The sequence below is a fragment of the Sturnira hondurensis genome, unplaced genomic scaffold, assembly GCF_014824575.4.
Source record: "Sturnira hondurensis isolate 20B ecotype Veracruz unplaced genomic scaffold, ASM1482457v3 Scaffold0003213, whole genome shotgun sequence".
In the NCBI taxonomy this organism is placed as follows: Eukaryota; Metazoa; Chordata; class Mammalia; order Chiroptera; family Phyllostomidae; genus Sturnira; species Sturnira hondurensis.
In genome coordinates, this window is record NW_028075844.1 from 423123 (window position 1) to 449184 (window position 26062).

At 55.0% G+C, this 26062-nt stretch overlaps 2 protein-coding genes and 1 long non-coding RNA gene across 3 annotated transcripts; 2 read left to right on the forward strand and 1 right to left on the reverse strand.

Moving 5' to 3' along the window:
* Window positions 1-870: 870 nt before the first annotated feature.
* On the forward strand, window positions 871-16806 carry PRKACA (protein kinase cAMP-activated catalytic subunit alpha). Its single transcript, XM_037041805.1, has 10 exons — window positions 871-916; window positions 8423-8484; window positions 8919-9047; window positions 10753-10851; window positions 11785-11867; window positions 12564-12690; window positions 12785-12880; window positions 12973-13095; window positions 14839-15003; window positions 15390-16806. The coding sequence occupies exons 1-10, from the start codon at window positions 871-873 to the stop codon at window positions 15513-15515; spliced, it is 1056 nt and encodes a 351-aa protein (XP_036897700.1). The 3' UTR covers window positions 15516-16806.
* Window positions 16807-18005: 1199 nt separating this feature from the next.
* SAMD1 (sterile alpha motif domain containing 1) lies at window positions 18006-20709 on the forward strand. The gene is given in 6 exon segments (XM_037041803.1): window positions 18006-18439; window positions 18442-18809; window positions 19226-19520; window positions 19610-19706; window positions 19805-19916; window positions 20008-20709. Coding segments are annotated over 6 exon segments (1401 nt in total). The 5' UTR covers window positions 18006-18069; the 3' UTR covers window positions 20167-20709.
* Window positions 20710-21524: 815 nt separating this feature from the next.
* On the reverse strand, window positions 21525-25231 carry LOC118984086 (uncharacterized). The gene is made up of 3 exons (XR_005065861.1): window positions 24625-25231; window positions 23529-23686; window positions 21525-23414 (listed from the first exon to the last, which is right to left on the reverse strand). It is a non-coding gene; the product is annotated as an uncharacterized LOC118984086 (long non-coding RNA).
* Window positions 25232-26062: the final 831 nt, after the last annotated feature.

A 26062-nucleotide genomic window follows, 5' to 3' on the forward strand; every position in this document is an offset into this window, starting at 1 on the left:
CTCCCAATGACCACATCCTGTAGGAGCCCTGGCCTCTCCCCCAGGCCTGCCGCTGCTATCCTGCTCCAGGCCTTATGAATGACTACGGCCCCGCCCGCCTCCCGGCGACCTCTGACCCGCGGCGCTGCCTCGCCCCTCCCCCACTGGCAGGTGGACAGCGGCTGCGCCGGGGGTGAGGGGGACCCGGGAGCCAACCTTGGCTGGTCCGCCACTGCTGCCGCACTGAGCGGGGGCGGGGTATTGCGGCGTGCACGCGGCGGACGGACGCCACCTGGACCGCCTCCTGATCCTCCGAGCGAGCGTGGCGCGGCCACCCGCCAGCCTCCACCACCCCACCCGGCTGCCCAGCAGCAAGCAGCGCCTCCACTCCGCCCTCTCACCCCGGGATTGACACTGGACGTTCTGTGGGGGACTGGCTGGACCGTGCACCTTAGCCAATTGGTGGCCTCGCTGGGCGAGCCTAAGGCCCTGTTGCGAACCTCGGCCAATCAGAAGCCTCACGGGTGCGCGAGTGGCCGGGCACCCGCGGCGCGCGTCACAGGGCCGCAACCTATACCAGCGCTTGAGGGTCGCAGAGGGCCAATAGACGGCAGTGTGGTGCCGTCACTCAGAGCGGCCTGAACCAATGAGTGTGGGATGTGGGAGCGTCACAGACAGACAGCAGCAGCGGACTTGGGCTGAGGTTCCCGGGCGGGCGCGGAGAGACGCGGGAAGCAGGGGCTTGGCGGGGGTCGCGGCGCCGCAGCCAGCGCAGCAACCCGAGGGGCTGCTGCCGCCGCCGCCGCCCAGCACGCTCCGGGGCCGCCGGCAGCCGCCAGCACCCGCCGCACCTCAGCTCCGGGACCGGCCCCGACCGCCGCCACCGCCGCGATGGGCAACGCCGCCGCAGCCAAGAAGGGCAGCGAGCAGGAGAGTGGTGAGTGCTCAGGCCGTGACTCCAATCCGGGACCGTGCTGTCAGCCCTCGCCCTGTCCATCATCGTCTGGCCCCTCCCCCACGTGCCCCCCCATTTCTCTCTGCTTACCCCCCAGTGCCCCTCCCCCTGCCTATCCAAGGTTAGGGCCAAGAGCCCGCAGAAGACCCCCCTGTAGGGGTCCCCTTGCCAAAGGCCGCCCCACACTGCAAAAACTGTGCCCCCCCACCCAGCTGTCACTGCCAACCATGGCACATATGACCGCTGGGGCCCCACATGGAGCCCTGCCACCACCTCACTCTCTACTTTCCTGGACCCTTTATCCAGATTCTTATCCTCATACTTCCTCTCTCACCTCTCCCATAGATGGGACCCACCACCAGGCCCTGACCCAGCCTTCTTCCAGTCTTGAGAGTGCTGTGGGGTCTGTCTCCACCCCATAGGGACCTTGGCCACTTGGTGACCACACCCCTCCCCCTTCCAACCCCGCCATCTTTCTCCTGCCCTTTTCCTCTTCACCTTACTACAGCCCCCCTCCAAACCCACTCTGCCCCCTTGAGCTTTTCCCAGAGCCACCTCCAGCGTTGTTTTCCCTTTCTGTGTCACTTGGCATGGGGGACAGTTCTTTCTGGGTCCCTCTGCCCCTCTCTCATCCTGTCACTCTGTCACTCTGCTGCTCTGCTTGTGTTCTCTCCTCCTAGCAAGTAACTGTCCCTGGCTGAGGTAGCAGACTGTTTATGAACCTAGAGAACTGCTTCAGTGTGTCCAAAGCCAAGTTTGAGCTCATCTAGCTGGGGTTCATTTCTTCTTCCTTCCCAGGTTGGGGTTTGGGGGTGGCAGCAGAGCCCCTTTCCATCTCCTGCTGTGCAGTGAGCTCTAGAATCCTTGGAGGGCCCCTCAGTAATAAATGGTTGTTTCACAACTGAGGCTCCATCATTCACCCAGTCCCCTGGGCTTCTTCACCCGCTCCTGGCTGAGGATGGAAAGTGGGGGATGAGGAATGTCTGAGTTTAACAAGGCTCATTTAGCTTGGGCTGGAATGGTGAGAAAGAGAACTCAGGGGATGGCAGTTGAGGAGAGTAATAGGTGACATCTAATGACTTACTTTGCCAAGGGACAGATTCTGATCATTCCCAGGGCTCAGCCAGAAAGAGACTTGTTCTCTTCTTCAGCCCCCAAATTATGTTGTCTTCTTCAAGCTGACCAGAAAAAGAGATTCTGTATCTGGGCATGCCTTTGGAAGTGGCCTCTATCCTCTTCCCCAATCCCTCCAACTCTTAAATTGTTATCACTCCAAGCCTAAAGCTGGACCTCAGGATCTACTTCCCATTACCCAGAAATAATCAGAGCTGAAAAGGGAAGCCACATCCAAATGTGCCCTTCAGTTATTGATCTCAAACCCCGGTGTCTTGAGTCCCATAAATGCTCCTTCCCAGAAAGACCTGGTCATGAAAACCAGGGAACTTTATTCTCACATGGATTCAAAGGGCAGAACTCAGAGTCACTGAGCAGCCATGGGAGGGCTGACATGTCACCGATGGGTGGGGGACACGGAGGCAAGTGCCTGTAGCTGAGTACTTGATGACAGAGGAGCAGGTGGGTAGTGACCAAAAAAAGGTCTGGGCATGAGCTTGGAGGGGACTAGACAGAGAGGGAGGGGCTGGGCCCCGAAGCAGGTGAGGCCTGGGAGGTAGAAGGTGGAGGCAGGCAGCTATATATTGCAGTGGCTCAGTTGAAAGTTGGGGAGATGACCTAGTCCTGGAAAACTTTCAAGCATATCAAACACATGTAGTTGTGGGGGGGGCAGGATACTGCACAGGGAAAAAGATCTTAGACTCCAAAAGGAACCACTAATTCTCTCAGAGCACAAGGCAGACACCCAGGAATGGACCATCATGGAGAAATAGGGCCCCTATTTATTGGGAACCTAGGATATGCCAGGCTAAATGGTTTCCATAGATCTGTCTGCTCGAGTGATTTTCGTAACAGGCTGTTTTCTGAATTTTCTCCCTGACTCTCTGATTTTGACATAGATGATGTCACAGAGGCAGGATTCACATCCATATCTGCCTACCAGCCAACTTCCTGGACCCCAGAATTTTCCAACCCAGACATTCTCAAGTTATCTTCCTGGTTTTTACTCTATTCATCTTTATTTTCTTAATTTAAAATAATGAACATTTTGACTTACTTTTGTTCAGATGTAAACTTTGATCTATCCTGAGCAGTAATATAAATAAAATAATGGGATTGCTGTACCAGTTATATTCTCTCTGCTACACATTGAAATACAATGTGACTAGAAAAGTGAAACATCCCTGAAATTTCATGCCATGCCACTGGGACCCATGTCACATTTTGGGAAATGCTCTAGGCTGTAATTCTTTCCAGGGACTTGCAGGGGCTCTCAGAGAAGGAATAAGATAAAGAAGGAAGCCCCTCTTTGCTTGGAACTCTCATTATGAAAGGATGCAGTTATACAAAATTTGCCCTCTTGTAATTGGAATGATGTGGGGTGGGAGTTAGGGGCAGTAGCCAGGCCAGCCTGCAGGGGGCACCTGAATTTCATCTGCTAGACACCAGCCATACTAGGGTAAGAAGAATGCCCAAGCCTTAATAGGCACTACTTAGGGACCCTGCAGCCCTCCGTGCTGCCGTCTGGTGCCAGGGCAGTAGTGTCAGCCTCCCCCCAAAACAGCAGGAATCTGTCTAGAGCAAGTCCTTGGGTGGGGTGGGGAAAATCTGTACCCAAAGGTGCCAAAGCCGTCAGCAGGGACCTGGGCAAGATGCTAAGACAGCAGAGGAAGAAAGTCCTAGCACCTGGCTCTGAGCAAGCTGGAGAAATTGAGAGAGGGCAGTGGCCCCAAGAGGCCCCTGGGATAGGCAGCCAAGTGGGGCTCAGGCCTTGGCTGGCACTGGGCAAAATCACCCCTGGGAGCTGGCCCACGGGGGAAGGGGTAGGGCTGGTGAAAGGGAATCCCCAGACACCTCCCTCAGGCTCTAGAAACTAGCAGATCCGGGTTCTAAGAGGGAAAAGTGAGGGGGCGGAAATGGGAGGGAGGTGGGGAGCACTGGACGGGGGGTGGGCAGGGCTGGGAATATAAGACAGAAACCTGTACTTGAACAAGAATTAAATAAAAATTATATTTAAAAAAATAAAAAAGAAAAAAAGAAAAAAAAAAAAGAAAAGTGGCCCCAAGAAGTCCCTGGATGGGAATTGCCGCCGTCTAACATCCTACAGAATTATAAGAGAGTTGGACACCTGTGCATTGGCAGTTGTAAGGATGCCCAAGAGGATCTTGCCAAGGTCACTTTTTCCCATAGCCCAGTCAGGCCTACAGAAACTTGAAGGTCCTATCTGTCCCTCCCCTGCACCCCCTGGCCCAGGTTGGGTTTCTTTTCCTGTCACCACCCCCACAACTTCCTGACTCCTCCTATAGGCAGGTTTCTGGGGATGGACAGCCAAGTTGGTGCAGCAGGTCTCTTGAGCCTTCCCAGCCACCATAGTTCTGGTGCCTTGAAAGACTGAGTGATGGCTTCCAACCCCAACGATGGTGAGGCTGAACCCTGTTGCTATAGCAACTCTCCAGGCACTCTGCCCCCGAAGTCAAGGAGGGGCTGCAGTAGGGTTTGGGGAGCAGGTAGAGAGAAAAAGTCTGTGGACTTCTGGTTGGCCCTGGAACTCCCCCCCCTTACAACTCTGGGCTGGGGGCCTGGGGAATAGCAAGGGAGTATGGACCACCCAGAGCAGGGTCCAGCTCAGAGCAAGGCAGTGGGTAGTCCAGCCCAGTGTTGGGGCCCAGCTCAGTGATGGAGTCCAGGTTAGAACGGCGATGTCCAGATGGAGTTAAGGTCAAATGGTCCAGTAGAGAATGGGGATCCATCGGACTGGAGTGGTCCTGCCCAATGTTGGGGTCCAGCTCAGACTGGGGGATGCTCCAGCTCAGAGCAGCGGATCCAAGCTAGACTGGGGGAATCAGCCAGCCTGCAGTAGGAGTCCCAGCCCAGGTTTGGCATCCCTGCCCCAGAACTCCTTGGACAACCAGGTTTGGGTGGGCAGAAAGTACTGAGATTTGTCTCAGAAATCTAAGGCTGAGCTCCTGCTTCCTGCTGTGGTCCTGGCTTTCCGAGGGGTGTCTGGGGTTCTCTTTATGAGCCCAAATCAAATCCAAACCGGGATGGAGGCTGGCATCTTCCCTGTGGAAGACATGGACAGGGCAGCAGATTTCACAAGTCAGCAGCTGGCTGGGTTTCCCTTCTTTGCCACTTCCTGTTGTCAGAAGGGCCATGGGTGCTGGGCTCTGTGGGAGAAGCTGCCACTGACCTTCCACTTCTTTTGGGATCTGGAAAGAAGGAGGAAGATGGTAAAGGCAGCCTCCCCTTCCCCCAGCCCTGGGTTTAGCCTTTCGTTTCCGGTTTGGACTTCCATGGCCTAGAGCAGAGCCAAGCACAGGGCAAGGTTTGACAGAGGCCAAGGACATCCCAGGATGCCGTTCCACTCTCCACTCCTGCGTAGGAACAAGAAAAAGCCAGATGTACCCATTTCTCTCTCAGGGTAGCAGGATTTTGGGAGGAGACAAAGTGGCTCTCGTACCCTCTAACCCCCACCCGACTCCCTTCCCTGCCTTTCTCTCCAGCTGCTATTTCTGCTAATTAATGGAGCTCAGGGGCCTCTTTAGCCCCCAGGGAGCCCCTGGCTGCTGCCTAGGCCTAAACCTTAACTCCTTCTCCTCTGCCCACTGGGCAGTGCCCTGGGCACATCAGGTACCATCTTTCCCTAACACCCACTGGGGAAGGCAGGGTCTGTCACCCTGGGAGCAGTGAAGTCCCTGGAATGGGAAGTTAGCTTTAACACCCCACCCCTGGGATAGACAGGCCAGCCAGGAGGAATATCTTGGGGAGAAGCTTCCCGCTGCCTCCTCCTGCCAAGGAGGGCCTTTGCAAATCTTGGCCAGCCAGGAGCAGGCACCTTTAAATGCTTCCCTGGCAACCAGCTCCTCCTCTGGGGTCCCCCGAGGCCCTCCTGAGGAAACCAGCACGGAAGCTCTGCATGTACCTGGTTCTCCGGCATAGAGAAGATTCCAGGGAGATCCCAGTGTAGCCTAGGATGGATCTGGGGTCAAGCAGTGGCCAGGATGGGGACTCAGAGATCACCTTCCAGCTATGGCTACAGCTACTCCTCTGGGCCCACCTGACTATTCGTTTCCTGAGCTACTTGCGACACACCCTCTGGGCGCCTAAGCTGCAGCCAGCACCCTGAGCCTCCCTGGTCGGGCAGACAAGCCCCAGATCACCCCATCCCACTCTACCCCTAACCTCCACTGCACCCTCTGCTGGAGAAGGTGGTAAGCAGAGGTGAGTGTGGGGCTGCTGGCTGGGGGTCCCTCCATCATTCCTCTTTATCTGCCTGTTCCTCCTGGCACTGCCCCTCCCTTGTGCCCCAGCCCCAAATCTGGCAAGCCGATAGCACCAGAGGGTACAGAGAAGAGCTATGCTAGGACCAAGGCACCCTGTGGAGCCTTTTAGTGAGGTACCCAAGTCATAAAAGCAGGAGATGGCAGTTCTCTGGGTTGGCTGAAAGCAAAAGGGGAAGTGGGAGCAGGCATTCTGGATTCCTCACAAGCCCACCTCTCCCTGCCTTCCTGCATGGGTGAATTTAAGAGTTCTAGGAGGGTACCCTCTCCTCCATCTTCATTCAGAATTTAGTGTGTACGTTGGAGTATCTGAAGAAGGTGGTATATGTCAGAAAAGATTCTGCTAGGGAAAGCATTGGATGTGCTGCCATCCCCAGATTCAGAGAGGTCTTTCAGACAGTTGGTGGCCCAGCCAGGCACCAGCCTAGTATATTCCTGACCATTCCTCGACTGCCCTCTCTTTGCCCAGACATTCTTTATAGGACTTTCATGGCTCCTCCACCTGCCACTCTTAGAGCCCCATGGAAGCCTCTTCTGTCTGAATGCTAAGGGGAAGCTTTGGGGACAGTGGAGGAGTGGTGGCTGCCCACAGGCTGTGTGGGACTCCCGGAACTACATATGTGTGGGACACACAGGTGACAGGCAAGGCCAAAGTACAAATGTGCAGGATCCCTCAGGGTGGCAACCATCCAAACACATCAGGGATCGAGGACAGGTCTGTCTGTGGGTCACCCTAGTGCACTACGACCTGCCAGGAGCAAACCAGTTAATTTGTGAGCAGTGGGGTCCAGCAGGCGACCTCAGGCCTGGTCAGTCTTCTCCTCTGAACAAGGAGAGTCATAGCAGCTCCGAGCCATCAGGGTAGGACTTAAGCATAGAAAGTGTTCAGTATGGGGCTGGCGCACAGGCACAGTCCCTGAGCAACAGCATGCCCGTCCCAGGGGCTAGTTACAAGAATAACTCTGTAATGTACAAATCCACTAAGCCACACATTTAAGATTTGAGCACTCAATGTATCACCTGTATTTTCTATCTCAACTTTTTTAAATACTTGAAAGCAAAATTAATAATTGACAGTTATGTGGCATGGACCTCGTGCAGGCCACTCTCCAGCACCCTTTGCCAAGATTAACTCTTCAGTCCTCACAACACCCCACCAGCTCACTACTGTTATTATTCCCATTTTACGGATGAGGAAAACTGAGGCCCAGAGAATTAAAGTCAGTTGCCTACGGTCACACAGTTTATCAGGGATCTGACTGGGATCTGAGCTTGATCTCAGTCCCAGAGTCCTGGTCCTTCACTGATTTGCTGGTCTGCCTCAGGGCGCTGGCAAGGATGACTCTTTTCAAGCCTCAGTTTCTTAGAGTGTTAAATGGGAAGAAGGATAAAAGGAAAGTTGTCGAGCTAATCTGATGAGATAGTGGAGACAAAGCAGCAGGCTCAGGGTCTTCCCACTGGGAAATTATTCTTGGGGTACAGAGGGACCCTTGGGGAGTGGACATTAGGTGAGGCTTCCCTAGAACCAGCTCTGGAGCCAGGGCCACTGAATTGGCAAAAGTGGGAACAGGCCCAGCTGGGACCCAGGCGACAGCTGAGCCCCCAAGGGCGCCTGCTACCCGAGCCCCAGAGGCCTCCACCCTGACCAGCCTCCCCAGAGAAGGGGCCTGAGGAACAGCCAAATCCTGAGGCTATAAATACCTCAGCTGGCGTCGTCCCTGGCCGTGGAATGTTGGTCAGAACTGGGGCAAGTGGGGGTGGGCTGGCCTGGGTACTGCCCTCTGTCCCCCTGAGAGTGACCCCCGAGTTGCCCTGTACCCCATTTTGGAAGAGCTAAAGGTGGGTCCCACCACTCTGTAGTAAAGGGGACCCAGGCTCCAGCCCAGGTCAGGATACCCCCCCCCCCCCCCCCCCCCCCCCCGCAAAGCTGCCTTCAGACTCAGCCAGGGCACCCAAAGTCCCTGGGAAAGAAAAGATGACACTGGTTGAAATAGCTGTACCCCACTTTCCACAAGTGGGCATCTCCCCAGAAATAGTCTGGGCCTGCCCCAATGACATGGGGTCTCCATCTAACTCACCCCTCTTTCCCTTCCAGTGAAAGAATTCTTAGCCAAAGCCAAAGAAGATTTTCTTAAAAAATGGGAAAATCCTGCTCAGGTAAGCCCCCTGGGTACAGAGCCCTGGGAGGGGCAGGCTGCTTGCCCTGTCTTCCAGCTTTATCCCTGTGATGTGGCTAGGATTTGGGGCCCTGTGGAAGGTGCCTAGACACCCATGGGGGCTCCTGGGCAGAGGCACCCAGTCACCCACCGTCAGGCTTTGTCACCCTACCATTCCCTACATCTGGTGGCCCCTTGTCCCACACAGCTGCTGGCAGGTCCTGGGCCCCAAGCCAGGGCCATATCTGGCCCCTGCCACTTGCCTCAAGGAATGTGCCCTTCGCCATCTTGTTTTTCCGCCCCCCTGTCCTCGACCCATTGCTCCCCCTGCTCCTCAGGGTCTCCTCTGCTGGTAGCAGAGAAGATGCCCCAGACCTTGGCCCAGTAGGTCACAGGGAAGAGTGTCTCTGACTCCCCCAACCCCTCCACCCATAGAATACAGCCCATTTGGATCAGTTTGAACGAATCAAGACCCTTGGCACGGGCTCCTTTGGGCGGGTGATGCTAGTGAAACACAAGGAGACTGGGAACCACTTCGCCATGAAGATCCTGGACAAACAGAAGGTGAGTTCAGCTCTGCCCTGCAGCCCAGCCCTACCTGCTGCCTGTAGAACTGTTCCCATCCATACATTCACCACCTACCTCTTGAGCCCCCACCATGTGCCGGATCTGAGGGCCACAGGGCACCATGCCGCCTTCATGAGGTTCCCTTCCAGGCCAGCCACCAAGGGAAATCAGGCACTGGGTTAGACACCTAACCTGTTTTCCAGGAAGCCGGAGGTCTTCTTGGGGGAGGTGGTATTTACATAGACCTGCTTTCTGTAAATATTTTTGACACCCTGCTTATGCCAGGCACTACTCTAAAGCAGTGCTGTCCAGTAGAAATGGCACACAAGTTACATATGATTTTAAGTTTTCTAGAAGCCCCCTTAAAAGAAACAGGTGAACTGCATTTTAACACTATTTTGTAATTAACCCAGTGTATCTATTATCATTTCAATGTATGTAACCAATGTAAAATATCATTAATGAGACATTTTACATTTTTTTCCATACCAGGTCTTCAAAATCCAGTGTGCATTTTACACTTACAACATATCTCTGTTCTGATATTAAATTTTCATTGGAAAGACAAAAAGAAGTAGAGAAGTTAAAAAAGCAGATTGACATAGCCCAAGTTGTTCCAGACAGGCTTAAAAGTTTATGTCAAGTGTTAATTTTTAAATGTTCACTTTAGATATTTAAAAAAATGTTTAGGTTCTATTTATTTACTTTAGAGAGATGGGAAGGGAGGGAGAAAGAGAGGGAGAAAGCACTAGTGTGAGAGAGACACATCAGTCAGTTGCCCTTTATAGGGCTCCAGCTGGAGCCCCAGCCTGCAACCCAGGCCTGTGCCCTGACTGGGGTAGAGCCTGTAATGTTTTGGTGCATAGGCCGGCACTCAGTCCACTTAGCCATACCAGCCAGGGTGATATTTAAAATGTTAAACTCAGTTCCGCAGTCTCCCAGCCACATTTAAGCACTCAACGGCCATACAAAGCTAGTGTGCATGGTACTGGGCAGGGAAGGTACAGACTCAAAGGATACCGCTATGAGCAAAGCAGAAAAGGCCCCAGCACAAGGGTTCAGAGCTGACTGAGCAGCCAGGCTGCCTGTGTGTGACACACCAGCCAGCTGTTAACTAGCTGCCTGTGACCTTAGGCAAGTCATTGTCCTTCTCTGGGCTTCAGAACTGGCATGCTCACAGTACATACATAATCCTCACGGTTCCCATCACTACATACGAGGTGTGGGTTGGGGATAACCGAGGGCTGAGGAGGAATTAGCCTGTGGCTCAGGTGGATGTGTAGGGGTGCTCTAGATGCAGAGGAGTGTTTTGTGAATCCCCTATTCCTTGGGCACTATTCTTGCCTGTCTTTCTGTGTTCAGCTCTGCTGCCCCTCCTCCAAGAAGCCTTCTCTGATGACCCCTGCCCCAGACTTTGCCCTGTGCCTCATCTGGGCATCCTCAGGCCCCAAGCTTCCCCCATTCATGGTTCTGATCCCTCTGGGCTTAGAGGCCCCGGGACTCGTGTTCTTGCCCTGAACCGCGTGCTATGTGGGGACAGGCAGCCTGGGGCAGCCTTTTTTGTTGTGTCCTCAGCACCATACCTAAGGCTCCACAGGCCACAAACACTCACAGGAACCCTGGCCCTGGCACCCCTACTTCCAGGAGCCAGGGTGATGAGGGCCCTCTCATACCTCCCCCTCTCCACCCCTCCCACCTGCAGGTGGTAAAGCTGAAACAGATCGAGCACACCCTGAATGAGAAGCGCATCCTACAGGCTGTCAACTTTCCGTTCCTTGTCAGACTGGAGTTCTCCTTCAAGGTGGGACCGGGGTCACTATGCTGGGTCCCAGCCATTGGCGAGTAGAGGGGGCAGAGAGGGAAACCATGCCTGGGGCTGAGAACAACCCGTGGCTGCCCTGGAAGGTGGGCCCATGCATTGATGTATAAATAGTCAGCCTGGGGCTCTGATACACCCAAGTTCAACCACTGGGTCTGTCTACTTGATAACCTTGGATGTCCATGTCACTCAACCTGGATGACATCCCTCAAAATCACTGCTCTGTCTACAAAAACCTGACACACAACCTGGGTTCAAGTCCTAGCTTAGCACCCCTTGCACCCTTGACCCTGGTGAGGGACTTCTCTGCCCTGAGGCTCAGTTTTCTCATCTGTAAACTGGGAATCAGAAGGTTGTCGTTACCATTCTAAACACACCATGAGTGTCCCGTGTGAACTATTTTGGGTGCTGGCCTAAGCTGGACTTCAAGAGTTGTGAAAGTCTGAGTAGGGCCTGCCACCCAGGCGGTCACAGGGCCTGTGCTTGGTGTCATGCCCTACTGCTGCCGTCTTGAAATTCATAATTATTTTTTTTTAGCAAGAAGACTCACACTTTTATTTGGGGGTGTTGGCCCAAATTTTGTATCCTATCCTGATTCCATTTTACAGATGACAAAACTATGGCCCAGGAGCCTTGCTCAGGACAATCACATACATGAGCTGCCATGGAACCCCCTCTCCTGCCCAGGCTCCTGTAGCCAGCCCCCGCTTTCACGTCCCCTACCAGACCCGCCCCCCCACCACCCCTGTAAACAGGATAATGGCTGTTCCTCTTTCCTCGTGGGCAGAGGGAAAGGAGACAGGTAGTTCAGTGAGCCAAGTGCCTGGTGCTTGGCATGTGCTTCATATAGGAGCCTAGATTGGCAGGGCCCAGGGCTTGGGGAACAGGTCCCTGATCAGCTGCTGCTCCTCACAGGACAACTCAAATTTATACATGGTCATGGAGTATGTGCCTGGCGGGGAAATGTTCTCACACCTACGGCGGATCGGAAGGTTCAGGTGAGTGAACGCCCCTCAGCCACACCAAGCCTGGGGGTGTCCACAGGCAACACCATACAGCCAAGCCCTCTGGGGACATAGAGTTGGCCTGTCCAGGTCCCTGTGCATTCTCATTGCCCCCTGAGCTGAGGAATCTTCAGTGACTCAACTGCCATGAAACAACAAACATGGTAACTTAAGTATCACCATTTAAGTTGGCAATTTTATGCAGTTTTTAAACTTATGCTGTTGTTTTATTTTGTTTTTGTACATAGCTATGCATTTTATATACACTGAAATGCACAGGTCTTCCAAGGCTGTTCCATGAGTTTTTGACAGTTGCATACATTTGTGATACCACCACCCAAAACACCATATTGAGCATTTCATCACCCCAGAAAATTCCCTCGAGTGCCTTTCTTGGCAGATCACCACCCCGACATATTAATCATTTGTCCTAGGGCAGTGTTGGGTAGTGTTCCATTGTATGAATCTGTCACAGTCTGTGATGCCATTCTTCTGTTGATGGACATCTGGGCTATTTCCAGTTTGGAGCGCTATGTGAATAGGCCCATTTGGGGCTTGTCTTACCCATTTTGGAAAGCTGGGCTGGAGGCCACTCTGTAGGCCCACCTGCTAGACAGTTTGGGGGTGGGTGGCTCCTGCTGACCGTGGCCACCCTTGCTCACCCATCCCCTCTCTACCTGTCCCCACCAGCGAGCCCCATGCCCGCTTCTATGCTGCCCAGATTGTCCTGACCTTCGAGTACCTGCACTCACTGGATCTCATCTACCGGGACCTGAAACCGGAGAACCTTCTCATAGACCAGCAGGGCTATATTCAGGTGACTGCTGGGTGGGGCAAAAGAGAACCCCTGGTGGCCGTGACCTGGACCTTCTTTCCCTCCCTGTCAACCAACCCCACGCCTGTACCCACAGGTGACAGACTTTGGTTTTGCCAAGCGTGTGAAGGGCCGCACCTGGACCTTGTGTGGGACCCCCGAGTACCTGGCCCCTGAGATCATCCTGAGCAAAGTAGGCACCTCCCTACCCCTCACCAAGGCCCACTTCGCCCATGCCTCCTCTTCACCCTTTTCTCCTCATCACACACCCCCTTCTCACTCCAGGGCTACAACAAGGCTGTGGACTGGTGGGCCCTGGGGGTTCTCATCTACGAGATGGCAGCTGGCTACCCGCCCTTCTTTGCTGACCAGCCCATTCAGATCTACGAGAAGATTGTTTCTGGAAAGGTAAGGCCTGGATGCAGGGGCTCCACCCAGAACAGACCCTTCCCCACCCACCGTTATTGCTGGAACAGTCTAGAAGTTCATTGTCAGGCCAGACATTGAAGCCAGGTGCATCAGCCATACTAATTGAGGTGAACACCTCACACAACCTCACTGGCTATTCCTGGACCCATAATGCCAATCTCCCAAGGGCTTCCAAAACCCCAAGTCTTACCTGCCCTCTTGCCCTGTGCTATGTGAGGCTCTACTCGCCCCTAGTCATACATACCCCTTAGTGTGAGTTTTCACAAGTTCCATAGCAGAAAAGCTAATGGATCTGTTTCCAGACCCACTGGGGATATTGGGGGTATGCTCCCCATATTCCCTTTCTCAGATTCAGAGTTTATAACTCAGAGTGTGCGGGGAAGGGGACTGTGAGAGCTAGCATCCGCAGAGTGCCTCGAGCACCCACTACCCGAGTGTACTGCCCCCCATCCTACCCAGCACTCTGGGGGACTGAGGAAGCTGAGGTGTGGAGAGTGGACATGTCTGGTCCAAGATCCAAGGGCCCGAGAGAGGCTGGGAACCCTACTTTTGTCTTCAGCTTTCCCATCTCACGGGGAGGACACAACCATTCCTCCACCTGGCCCAGGAAGTGGTGGAAGCAACTCCTGGTTCAGCCCGGGTGCAACAACCTGACTCCAGGGCCCAGCTTGGCCACCCCTTGGCTTTGAAGCCCCGTGCAAGTGCCTTCCCCCTCTGAGCCTCATCTTACCCACTTGAGAACTGAGGAACCAGCCACCTGCCTCTCAGAGAGGTGGAGGGAAATCACCAGCTGCATAGTGGGGGCACAAAACAGGGAAAGGTGAGGTGTCTGCCACTGGGCACAATAGAAATTGCCAAGAGAATGGCCCAATTTGGGAATGTAGAAAACAAAGAAAAGGCCGTGGAAGGTTCCAGGGGGGAAGAGGAGAAGAGCATAACTCTCTTCTTTGTAGCATTTCACAGTTCCCACGCACCCTCAGCAGTATTATCTCCCTCCTGCAACCCTGAGATATCTGCCCCATGCCAGAAAGGCAAGAACAGACCCAGAGAGGTTAAAGGCCATGGCCAAGGTCACAGCCTGTAAGAGGCAGAGCAGTGCTGGAAATTGGTTCTTGTAGCTGTGAATCCAGTGAATAGTTGCATATGAGGCCATGGGTTCAAAGCATTTGGGGGAAATTTCTAGAATATTTGAACAGAGCTTTAAAGAATGGAAGAGCCATAGCTATGCAGAGAGAGAAATAGAAAAACAATCATTTCTCTCATAAGCGTGGATATTTCTGAAGTCTTCAGACCCCAGCAGAGCCACCTTAGGAAACAGTGGCTAAAAACACAAGTTCTGGAGTCTAACAGACCCAAGGTGGAGCCACCCTATCCTGCCCCTCTGTGTGACCTTGGGAAAGCTGTCTAACCCTTCCAAGCCTCAGTTTCTTCTTCTCTAAAATGGGAACCATCACAGTACTTGGAGTGACAATCTCAAGGTGGCTCCTTCTGCAGCACCATCAGCATAGCCAGGGAACTACCCAGAAATGCCAGGCCTCAACCCAGACCTTTTGAATCAGAAACTCCAACAGGCCTGATTAACTGTTTTAATGGGATTCCAGTGCACACTCAACTTGGTCTTCTGTCCCATAGGACTGTTGGATAGCGAAGACAGTGTTATGGGTCCCCAAGTTCCAGGCCAGTTTCCAACCTTGTCCGTGTCACCCCCATCCCCACCCTCAGGTGCGGTTCCCTTCCCACTTCAGCTCTGACCTGAAGGATCTGCTGCGGAACCTCCTGCAGGTGGATCTTACCAAGCGCTTCGGGAACCTCAAGAACGGGGTGAACGACATCAAGAACCACAAATGGTTTGCCACAACTGACTGGATTGCCATCTACCAGAGGAAGGTGGGGCCCCCTGTCTGGGTATCCTGAGGGCTTTGGGGGCAGGCCAAGAACTAGGGAAGGCTGCCAGTGGAGAGATGGAAAGGGGAGAAGAATTTGCAAGTGGGTCATGGGCTCTGGATCATTTCTCACTGGGACAGCTGAGAGCAGTGGGGTTCTAGAAATGGGATTGTGGGGTCACTGGGCAGAAGACCATCTTCTGGAAAGGCATTTCCCCATTGGTGAGGTGGCTATAAGATTTGGGGGTTAAGGTGAGTCCACACCCTAATGCTAAGCTTAGGCCTGAGTCCAAGTAAATTATCTCCTGAATGTTAGGCCACTTGTATTTACTGTTTTCACAAGGATTATGTTGACTGCTGAGGTCTGGGTGGTTCTTGACCCCTCTCCAGGTGGAAGCTCCCTTCATACCAAAGTTTAAAGGCCCTGGGGACACAAGTAACTTTGACGACTATGAAGAGGAAGAGATCCGAGTGTCCATCAATGAGAAGTGTGGCAAGGAGTTTTCTGAGTTTTAGGGGTGTGCCTGTACCCCCAAGGGTTTTCTTTCTTTTTTTGTGGGTGGTGGGTGGGAGGGTTGGATCGAACAGCCAGAGGGCCCCAGAGTTCCCTGCATCTAATTTCACCCCCACCCCAACCTCCAGGGTAGGGGAGCAGGAAGCCCAGATATTCAGAGGGACAGAAACACCAGCTGCTCCCCCTCACCCCCTTTGCCCTCCTGCCCTCCTTGATGCTTTTGCCTTCCTCCACCACAGCCCACTTCCGCCTATTTTAAATGTGTCTCAGTTCTAGTCAGACCAGGTCTTGCTAGTGTATCCAGGGATAGGGTGTGGAAAAGGGGGCCCAAACTTAACTCCAGCCCCTTTCACTCCCCACCTCCCTCACCAAACCACCAGCAAACTTGATAAGGGAGAAAAGAATGGCCAACCTACCACTCAGAGGAACTGGGAAGGAGAGATTTTAGTGACATGTGCAATGGGCTACTTGCTAGAATTTTTTTAAAAAACAATTTACAAACTTGTTTAAGTTCCACCAGTGCCTCCCTCCCAACTTCCTATGCTCTCCTCCCATCCCTCCACCCCCCAGATCCATTTTAACAAGGCTGGGAAGCAGACTGACTTGTAAAGGAAAGAGCTGGGCTTCTAACCTCTCCCCCAAGCTGCTAATCCCCACTCCCCTGCCAAGGGGCTGACTCAGCCCCTTTAAGAATCCCCTACCGCCTCCTGCCCCAACAGACCTTTCTTCACCCTTGGGCTTTGGGACCCAGAGCAGCTGCCCCTCTCCTTGCCAAAGAGGAGTTGTCCCCCAAAAGATAGAGGGGGAGCCCCAAGCCCAGGATCTTTCTCCCAGCAGTACTTCCCCAGACATCTGAATTTTATTCTCAGCTAGATTTTAATGTCCAGCCTCCTCTCAGCTCAGTTGGGAAGGCAACCCCTCCCTTGCCCCCCACAAAAGGATGTAATGCCCACCTACGCCCGGTTCAAGGCCAGGATTGTTAGGGAGAGGCTGTTTTATTCACCCAACAGCCCCGCCCCCTCGTCCTGGGTGCTCCTCTGCTTAGCTGTCAGCCCTTCCTCCACTTGTGCATTTCTCTGAATAGAAAAGTGGGGAGCCCCTATTCAACCCCAAATCTGTTCCTCTCATAATTTGTCCCCATCCCAGGAGGAGCTCTCAGGCCTGGGGTGGGGCCCCGGGTGGGCGCAGGGTGATTCAACCGGTGTGCTGGGAAGGACGTGACTTCCTCTTGAACAGTGTGCTGTTGTAAACATATTTGAAAACTATTACCAATAAAGTTTTGTTTAAAAAAAAAGTGTCGCCGGTGTTCCCGACTTTGGTCAAACACCCCCATATACACACGCCCACACACCCCCGGGAAGGCTAGAAAGGGAATTTCTCACCCCAGCGTCCAGGCTTATCGGGACTTGGGCTGGAGTCCCTGTAAAACCAGGTTTAGCTGACTTCCGCCACTCCCCACCAGGCCCAGCAGAAGAAGGGGGCGCCAAACTGTCCTATAACCCCGAATTCACGGGTTTGCATCGTGACCCTTCGGCGTACAGCCCCGGGCCAAAAGCGAGATCCAGGGAGACTCTGGGGCCGGCGCGCTGGAAGGCAGAGCTGCGGGAAGGGGGGCGACCCGGGTTGGGAGCGGTCAGGGTGGAGAAGACGGTGAGCGTCCCCTGCCCCGCCTTCTCAACCCTAAGGGCACTGAGGTGGCTGCGGCCCGAGGGTTCCCGCAGCGCCGGACAAGCACGGCAGCCCGACCCGCGAGCGGCAAATTCCCGGTAAGTGCGGTCCCGAGAGCGGAGCGCGCCTGGGAGGCGTGGAGATGGGGGCTGGGCGCCGGGGACGTCTGGGTCCCGCGCCCAATGGCTGGAGGGCGGCCGAGAGCCGCCCGTCCGCCCAGCCCGCCCCCTCTCCCCTCCCCCCCCAGCGCTCCCCTCCCCCTCCCCCGCCCGCTGCTTTCCCCCGCCCCCGCCCCGGCGCCAACTCCGCGGCGCCTCCTTAAAAAGCGCGCGGGAGTTGTAAGGGGGGGGGGTCGGTGCGAGCTGGAGTGAGCCAGAGCACAGGGTAAAGGGGGCGGGCGGGCGGGCGGGGGGCCCGGGCTCCACCTTAAAAGCGGGCGCGTGGGGGTGGGAGGGAGGAAGGCGGGCGGCGGGGCGGAGGGAGGGAGGGAGGGAAGGAAGGGGGGCCGGAGTGTCCCGGGCGCAGGGCGCGCGTGCGGCGGCGGCGGCGGCGGGGAGGGGCCGGCCGCGCCGCGCTCCCCTCCTCCCTCCTCGCATCCCCGGCCCCGCGCGCGCCCAGCAGAAGCGGGTCTGTGTGTGCGTGCGAGTGAGTGAGTGTGTGCATTTTTTTCCTCTCTTTTCTTTCTCTCTCACTGTTTTCTATCTCTCTCTCTTTTTTTTTCTGCAAAGAAACAGCAGCGCCGCCGCCGCTCCGCCGAGGCGCTGCGCCCCCCGGGGGGGGGGAGGAGGAGGAGGAGGCGGGCAGCGGCGGAGGGAGGGGAGGTGGGGAGGGGGGCGCCGCGCTGGGAGGGAGGCAGCGCGCACGGTGCAGCCGGGCCGGGCGGGAGGCATGGCGGGGCCCCCGGCCCTACCCCCGCCGGAGACGGCGGCGGCCGCCACCACGGCGGCCGCTGCCTCGTCGTCCGCTGCTTCTCCGCACTACCAAGAGTGGATCCTGGACACCATCGACTCGCTGCGCTCGCGCAAGGCGCGGCCGGACCTGGAGCGCATCTGCCGGATGGTGCGGCGGCGGCACGGCCCGGAGCCGGAGCGCACGCGCGCCGAGCTCGAGAAACTGATCCAGCAGCGCGCCGTGCTCCGGGTCAGCTACAAGGGGAGCATCTCCTACCGCAACGCGGCGCGCGTCCAGCCGCCCCGGCGCGGAGCCACCCCGCCGGCTCCACCGCGCGCCCCCCGTGGGGGCCCCGCCACCGCCGCGCCGNTCCGACCGGCCCGCGTCGCGCTCCCCCTCCCGCCGTCGCCGCCCGGGAGCCTCCGCTGCCGCCGGCGCCGCAGCCGCCGGCGCCGCCACAGCAGCAGCAGCCGCCGCCACCGCAGCCACAGCAGCCGCCGGAGGGGGGCGCGGCGCGGGCTGGCGGCCCTGCGCGGCCCGTGAGCCTGCGGGAAGTCGTGCGCTACCTCGGGGGCAGCGGCGGGGCGGGCGGCCGCTTGACCCGTGGCCGCGTGCAAGAGGAGGCGGCCGCACGAGTCCGCCTGGAGCGCACCCGCCTCGGAGCGCCCGCGCTGTCCCGCGGGGAGAGGCCCGGACGGGCGCCGCCGGCCGCCAGCGCCCGAGCGTCTCGAAGCAAGGTGAGCGCGCTGGGTAGGGAGGGCGCCGCGCGGTGGGCAGGTGCGGCCGAAGTTGGTGGCGGGGGCGCGAGTCTCGGGAGGAACCCGGCAGCTTGGGTTTTGCGCTTTTCCCCTGTGGGCTTGGTGCGTAAGTGACCTTGGTAAGTGACTTTAATCTTTCCGAGCCTCAGTTTCCTCTTGTATAAAACGCGGCTTAGCAACAGTAGCGACCTCTTGGGGTTGTTGATCGAGTTTAGTGAGGTTTGACTACAGGGGATTTTATTAACACAGAGGTTGGCACCGAGTGAATGTGTAAAAGTTAATCTGCCTTGATATTAAAGGTGGCCCTTAGGTACAGCGCTCTGTCCAAGATCTCAGGGACTGGGTCCAGGGCCAGAATAGCTGTTAACCTTTTATGCCTTTCTCCCTGGCACCAGAGAAGTGGAGAAGAGCGACTGCTTGAGAAGGAAGAAGAGGAAGATGATGATGAAGAGGAAGATGATGAAGACAATGTGTCTGAGGGCTCCGAGGTACCTGAGAGTGACCGTCCTGCAGGTGCCCAGCACCACCAGCTTAATGGTGAGCGGGGTCCTCAGAGTGCCAAGGAGAGGGTCAAGGAGTGGACACCCTGTGGACCCCACCAGGGCCAGGATGAAGGGCGGGGACCAGCGCCAGGCAGTGGCACCCGCCAGGTGTTCTCCATGGCAGCCTTGAATAAGGAAGGGGGATCAGGTAAGACTCTTCTGGGTAGGGGACGGTGCCTAGTGAGGCGAAACCACTCCCCAAGACAAAACAACAGGGAGATGCTTTTTCTTTCCTAGTCTCTGCTGCCACTGGACCAGACTCCCCATCCCCTGTGCCTTTGCCCCCAGGAAAACCAGCCTTGCCTGGGGTGGATGGGACCCCCTTTGGCTGTTCGTAAGTTGGGGTCTTTGAAACATGAGGGTGGTGCCCTGGGTGGTGTGGCAGAACCAGAGGAGCATCACTGCTCACTGGTTCCCTCTGTTCCAACACAGTTCTGGGCGTAAAGAGAAGCCAGCTGACCCCGTAGAGTGGACAGTGATGGATGTGGTAGAATATTTCACAGAGGCAGGCTTCCCTGAGCAGGCAACAGCTTTCCAAGAACAGGTGAGTCCCCAACCCTGGACTTTCCCTCCATCCCAAGGCTTTAGTGGGAATTTGCTCTAAAATTGAACTCTCGTCTCTTTGTTGTGTCCAGGAAATTGATGGCAAGTCTCTTCTGCTCATGCAGCGGACAGATGTGCTAACTGGTCTGTCCATCCGCCTTGGCCCAGCACTGAAAATCTATGAGCACCACATCAAGGTGCTCCAACAAGGCCACTTTGAGGATGATGACCCTGATGGCTTTCTAGGCTGAGTGCCCAGCCTCGCCCTTGCCCTTACCCATTCCAGCCCCATCTCACCCAAGACCCCCAGAGTCCAGGAGTTGGACCAGGGATACTCTCAGTTCTCATAACAGATTCCAATGAGGAGGCACTCTTACCTACTCATCTCTTCCCAGTGTGTCCCCAACACACACATCTGGCCTCCAGTACATCCCACTCTGTAATGGAGGAGTGTGGGATGGGACAGGGCCTGCTCATTTCACCCCAGGAGGCCAACCCTTACCCCAAGCCTAGGACATTTTGGGGGGAAAAATGGGGGCCTAGATCTTCAGTTCAGCCAGATGTTTCCTATATAAATGATTTGTTCTGCCTGTTCATTTTGGTGGGTGGTCTTTCTTCCCTCCCCCACCAACCAGGCCCCTTTTTAGTCTGCCCCCAGCCTCCATCCCCTAGGAACAGCTGGGGTGGGGTCTGTGGGTCTTCCCTACTCCTCCCCTTTCTGTTAGTTGTTGCTCCAGCTGGCTGTATTGCTTTTTAATATTGCACCGAAGGTTTTTTAAATAAAGTTTAAAAAATAAAGACTAGGAGTCCCGTTTCATGCATTGGGGGAGGGGCATTGAAGAGCCACACTAGCCTCACAGGAGAGTTGGCTTAGGACTGAATTGTTCTTGGAGACAGGTAGTGAATGGGGCTGCCTCGCAGCCAGCTGTAATTGTGACTGCTTTAGGACAGGGTATTGCTTCGTTCTGTGATCTCCCCATCCAGAACCGTGTCAGGGCACAGTAGGTGCTCTAATGTTTGAGTGACTAGCAGTTAACCGGGCTTATATATTCTCTGCTGTCTCTGGCCCCATGAGGCAGAGCATGTAAAAACCCACTTTATAGACAAGGCACCTGGCTCCCTCCAGTAGAGATACTTGCTGAGGGTCACACAGGGTGGGATGGAACACCTGTAGGCACTTTACCCAGTCTTTAAGTATAATTAATGTATTTGGCTTCATATGTCTATATATAACAGCCTTTTCATGCTACAACTGTGGGAGCAGGGGTCAGTTCTGGATCCATGGCAGGATCCCCAAGCCACAAGATCCTCCATAAAAGGAACAAGGCAGCCCTGGCTTGGTTTGGCTTTGCTCTACCAAGCAAAACGTCCTGGGTTTGATTCCTGGTCAGGACACATACCTGGGTTGCAGGTTCGGTCCCCTGTTGGGGCACATATGAAAGACAACAGATTACTTCTCACACCTGTGTTTCTCTCCCTCCCTTCTCGTCTCTAAAAGTAAATTTAAAGAATTATATCGAAATAAAATAGGAAGAGATGGGTATCAAATGAAATCATGGAATGGGAAATTTTTTCCAAGTGAAGAATTTTATTAGTAATAGTAATTTTAAGTCTCTACTTAAGTTCTTAAGCGGTTTTTATTAACTCCATTAGTTTTTAAAATACAGATTTCGGGACCCGGAGTCAGAGGCTCTGCGGGTGGTGGGAGGATGTCTACCTTTATATTCCTGCGCTCCAGGGTCTGGAAGCGCTGTAGAGACACCCCTTCCCTAGGAAACCGCCTCGAAGAAAAAGGCGGCGTTGGCCTTCGGACGACACCCCCCGGACATGGCCGCGTCAGTGCCAGCCCAGGTTGCCCCCGCGCCCCCACCCTGCCGCCCGCCGCTGGATTGCTGGAGCGCGCGCCCAAGCGGACCCGAGCAGACCCGAGCTGCCCCGAGCTGCCCCGAGCGCCCCTCCTGCTTGTTGAAATTCAAACAAGACGAACTCCCTCCGCGCGGATAGGCGCTGGAGGAGAGGTTGAAGCTGGGGTGAGGTGGACTGGGCCGTGCTCCCTGCCCAGGCGAGTAAGAGGTTCTTAGGGCGGGGTCGAACCCTCGGCCAACCAAAGCGGTGGAGACTTAAAGAGCTCCGATCCCTTCCTCCAGCCCCACGATGGCTACCGAGGAGTGGTTCCTGGGGCCGCTCCCTGCGGGCACTGGGGAAGCACCGCCCTCAGACGGCTTGGAACCTGGGGCACAGTCCTGCGAAGACCCCTCCTGGCCGATGCCCCCTGACCAACCTGGGAACGAAGCCCAGGAGGAACCGGAGAACTTTCCGGGGCAGCTGCCCAAGGCCTCCTCCCCTTCTACCCCTTCCCCGGAGCCTCTGGCCCTGGACCCCGGGCCCACACCTCGCCTACCCTTGGACACCATGTTCAGCCCCATCACCGAGCAGCTCCGCTACCTGCTCAAGAAGGCGGATGATTTCCAAGGCTTCTTGCTCTACAGGTGTTGCTGGGCAGGGTCCCAGGGTCCCAGGATCCCCGTGGATACAGAGACAGAGGGAGGATGATTGGATAAGCAGGGGGAGCACACCAGAGTCACAAACTTAAAAGCCATTAGGAGCCAGAGATAATGAATGAAGCTGGCTGATTAGAAATCCATTTTGGAAGAATGATGCGAGATGTGTACCATTTGGGGTTAGGGAGTGTCTGATATTATGTGGGCACCCAGGTTGCCAAATCTCTAGGACTTTTTCTCAGCTTTTAATTGATGGCTTAGGTTTTGGACCCTGGGCAGGCTAAATAAAACCTATCTGAGCTAGATTTGGCCAGCTGGCTACCAGTTTGAGACCATAAAGAAGAATGTCATTCCCAGCCCTTGGAAAAAGGGACTGGTTCTGGGAGGCTGTTTAAACCCTAGGTTTCTGGGCTCCACCCTGCAGAGAATTTCAAGTCAAAAATCAGTTATGGGATTCAGGTGTCAGCATGCTAACAAGTGTTTCAAATAGTTGTGATGCAGTCTGTCCTGGAAGAGGCTCTGACAAAGGCCTGTCACTGGGGGTGGGAGCATTGTAACAGAGGTCCAGATCAGGGACAAAGGTGGAGGGTGAATAGAATGGGAGGAATGAGGGGGGCGGTGAGGGACCCCAGATGAAGTTCCTCTTCTCCCTTTAGCAGGGACCGAGTTCAGAAGGAACAGCTGGCAAAGGCCATGCCCACCTTCTTAAAGATGTGTGAGCCCTACTTTCTATACCTGGAGGCAGCTGCTCGGAGTGTGCCCCCCATCTATGGAGGCTTGCAGGAGCTGGTTCGAAAGGGGGTGTGTGGGGCCATTTTCTTAGACCCCCCATGCCCCTTTTTTCATCTCTCAGTCTGGTGGTGGGGGAAGGGGGTACTCCTGGCAGGAGCTAATCTTAAGATGTCCCCTCTTCCATGCAGCTGTTGGAGATCTCCCAACAGCTGACCCTGCGCCTGGAACAGCTGGTGCTCATGTATGCCTCCTTTGGGTTTGTGGACCTGGAGGAGACAGAGCCCCTAAGGTAAAAGGGTGGGAGACTGGGATTGGTGGGGGGGTAGAGGGGTCCACAGCACAAGAGGGGTTCACAGCACAAGACAAGGGTCCTTTCTTACTCTCCCATCTCCTGCCAGCATCTCCTGCTTCTTCTGCGGGAGGTTCTCCATCAGTCCTTCCCATGAGGTGTCCATCTTCAGATACTGTGCCCCTGCTGCCTACACCGCCAGCCGCTTTCCCCGGTATCTCTATAAGAAGATGCGTTGGAACCTGGAAACTACCCCAGAGCCCAGCAGCCAGGGGCAAGATTCCCATGTGGATTAGTGAGTCTGCTTACCAGAACCAAAGTCCCCACCCCCTCTATGGAGAGTGCCAATGTGGGCCACTGAACAACCACCATCAAGGTGTGGAAAATCATGCAGGAAACCAAGGACCTTTGAAAGGCCAACCTCACCTTTTAAAAAATTCATCCCCCAATCAAAAATAAAAGTCCTCATCTTAAAAATAGTCTGGCAGGGAGAAAGGACCCCAGTATTGAGTCACACACCCCTATCTAAAACTTGAAGCAACTTCTGATGAATTTCTACCTTACCTCCAAAACTAAACCCCTAAACAGAAGAAACTAGGAAACTGCTTACTCTTAATCACTGTCTCTCTCCCCTCCCCACCCCCAGCTACTTCCTGTGCTATCGAGATACATGGGAAGACACAGGCAAAAGTCCGGCCAATTCATGCCCCCAGATTCAGAAGCTGTGGTCTATCGGCCGATGGGTGCCCCTAGGACCAGCTGAAGATGATCTTTATTCCTGGTAGGAGCTAGGGCGGTGGTAAGGTTGGTATGGGCTCTGGAGGGTAGGGCAGAACCCCACCAAAAACTATCTACCTCCCCCGACATTGTTAACCTTGGTAATAAAGATAACATTTTATTGTGCCCTGAAAAACTCACTGAGGTCTATACTTATTAGCCCCATTTTACAAAGAAACAGGTACTCAGGGAGGTTGTTACCTGCCCAAGGACACACAACTAGCTAGCTGAGTGATTGCCCAGGTCAGGGATAAGTATTTCAGCCTCCTAGAAACCCCTCTAGGTTTCTCATCAATAAGGAAACCACTTTCCCCCAGAATTCTTCCCACCCCCAGCTGAAACAAAGCCTCTTTCAGCCACAACCTCTCTCACTCGAGGGGAGAGGCTCCCGAGAAGCAGGAGGCACTCACGTCCAGACTTGTCTGTCCCCGGCTCCCAGGATTGTGTGTCCGCAGCCTCCTGGAGACTACCAGCAGCTGCTGACCATCGGCTTCGAGGAGCCGTCGCACATGCTTGCCACCGACCTGCTGGTGCAAATCCTCACGGGCCAGGCAGGCCCCGCCAGGCCCCCAAGCGCGACTGGCCCCACGGCATGGGCAGCGCAGGGGTCTTGAACCTGAGAGAGGGTGGGAGCTGGAGCTTGACAGTTCCAAACTCCAGGAGAAGAGGCAGGAAGGGGCTCACTCGTTCTTCAAGTGCACCTCGGCTTCACCTTCTAAGGAGCCAGGCCGAGCTGCCCGGTTCGCACAGGGTCTGGCCTGGCGCGGGCCCTGTGTGCGGACACACTAATTTTGTATTAAATAAAAGAAAGAAAAGAGGTCACAGACTCAGCGTCCGCTCGGAGCGCCGCGCCCCTCCTCTAGGGGAGATGAAGCCCCGCCCACTCATGCCATCTTCTGGGAAATGTAGTTTTTGGTAATAAAACAATGTTCCGTGGACCCGCGGACTAGAGCTCCGAGCATGCGCAAAGCGTACATGAAGCAAAAACGGAAGCTTTGGTGCCTGTCAACAACCGGAACCCAGAAAACCGCAAGTTTCGGGTAGCAGGAATATTCAACGCCAGTTGGGAGCGGGGTTTGCGGGGGGTGGGGTGAAGGGACCCCCCCAGAGTCACGCCCACTTGCATATTTTAACCCGGAAGTGATTTCTTTGTACCTTAAAAGACCATATTTCCCGACGTGGCCCAGGATAAGGTCCCTTAACCGGTTTCCTAAGAGCCAAGGTCAGATCTTCCTCTTCTAGATTTTGGGGTCTCGGACCGGGGCAGGTCGCCGTACCCCGTAGTGTGGGATGGGAAGCAGGTGGGATGGGAGGGCTGCAAAGAACTACCACTTTGGATCTCCAAAGCCTCACCCCAGTTTTGAACTGGAGGGGAGACCTGGGTTAAGACACTTGAACTCACCTGTCCAAAGCTACGGCGAGCAAGTAGTGGAGCCTGGACTTGAGCTGGGTCCTCTGATCACAACTGGTCCCTTGTGAGGTGAGGGGTGTCCTTCCTGGCCTTCCGTCACTCAGCTGCAAGTTATGCCCTTTAAACTAAGGAATGCCTTTTGGTCTCCTGCATATCTGCATTTTCAGAGTCGGAGGAGAGACCAAGAGCCCTGCTTTTAGGCTTTGAGCAAAACACTCGCTTACCTAATAGTCCCTGGCACATACTATTATCATAAGCCCCAGTTTACAGAAGACACGAACAGATGTGAGGGGTGAGTGAATCAGGATTGGACACCAAAACCCTTGTTTTGAGGGAGAGGGGACTTTTGGTGACAACGCCTGACTGTATCAAGGATATTTTTGTCCACAACCAAAGTGTAAATTAATTCAAGGGGGTTCTGAAGCTCCATAATACTG

Excerpts from the sequence above, each read along its gene's own strand:
- PRKACA (XM_037041805.1), top strand. The coding sequence starts at position 871 with ATGGGCAACGCCGCCGCAGCCAAGAAGGGCAGCGAGCAGGAGAGTG. Across the intron at positions 10,852-11,784 it reads GACTGGAGTTCTCCTTCAAG|GACAACTCAAATTTATACAT; the intron begins GTGGGACCGGGG and ends TGCTCCTCACAG. Across the intron at positions 15,004-15,389 it reads TTGCCATCTACCAGAGGAAG|GTGGAAGCTCCCTTCATACC; the intron begins GTGGGGCCCCCT and ends ACCCCTCTCCAG.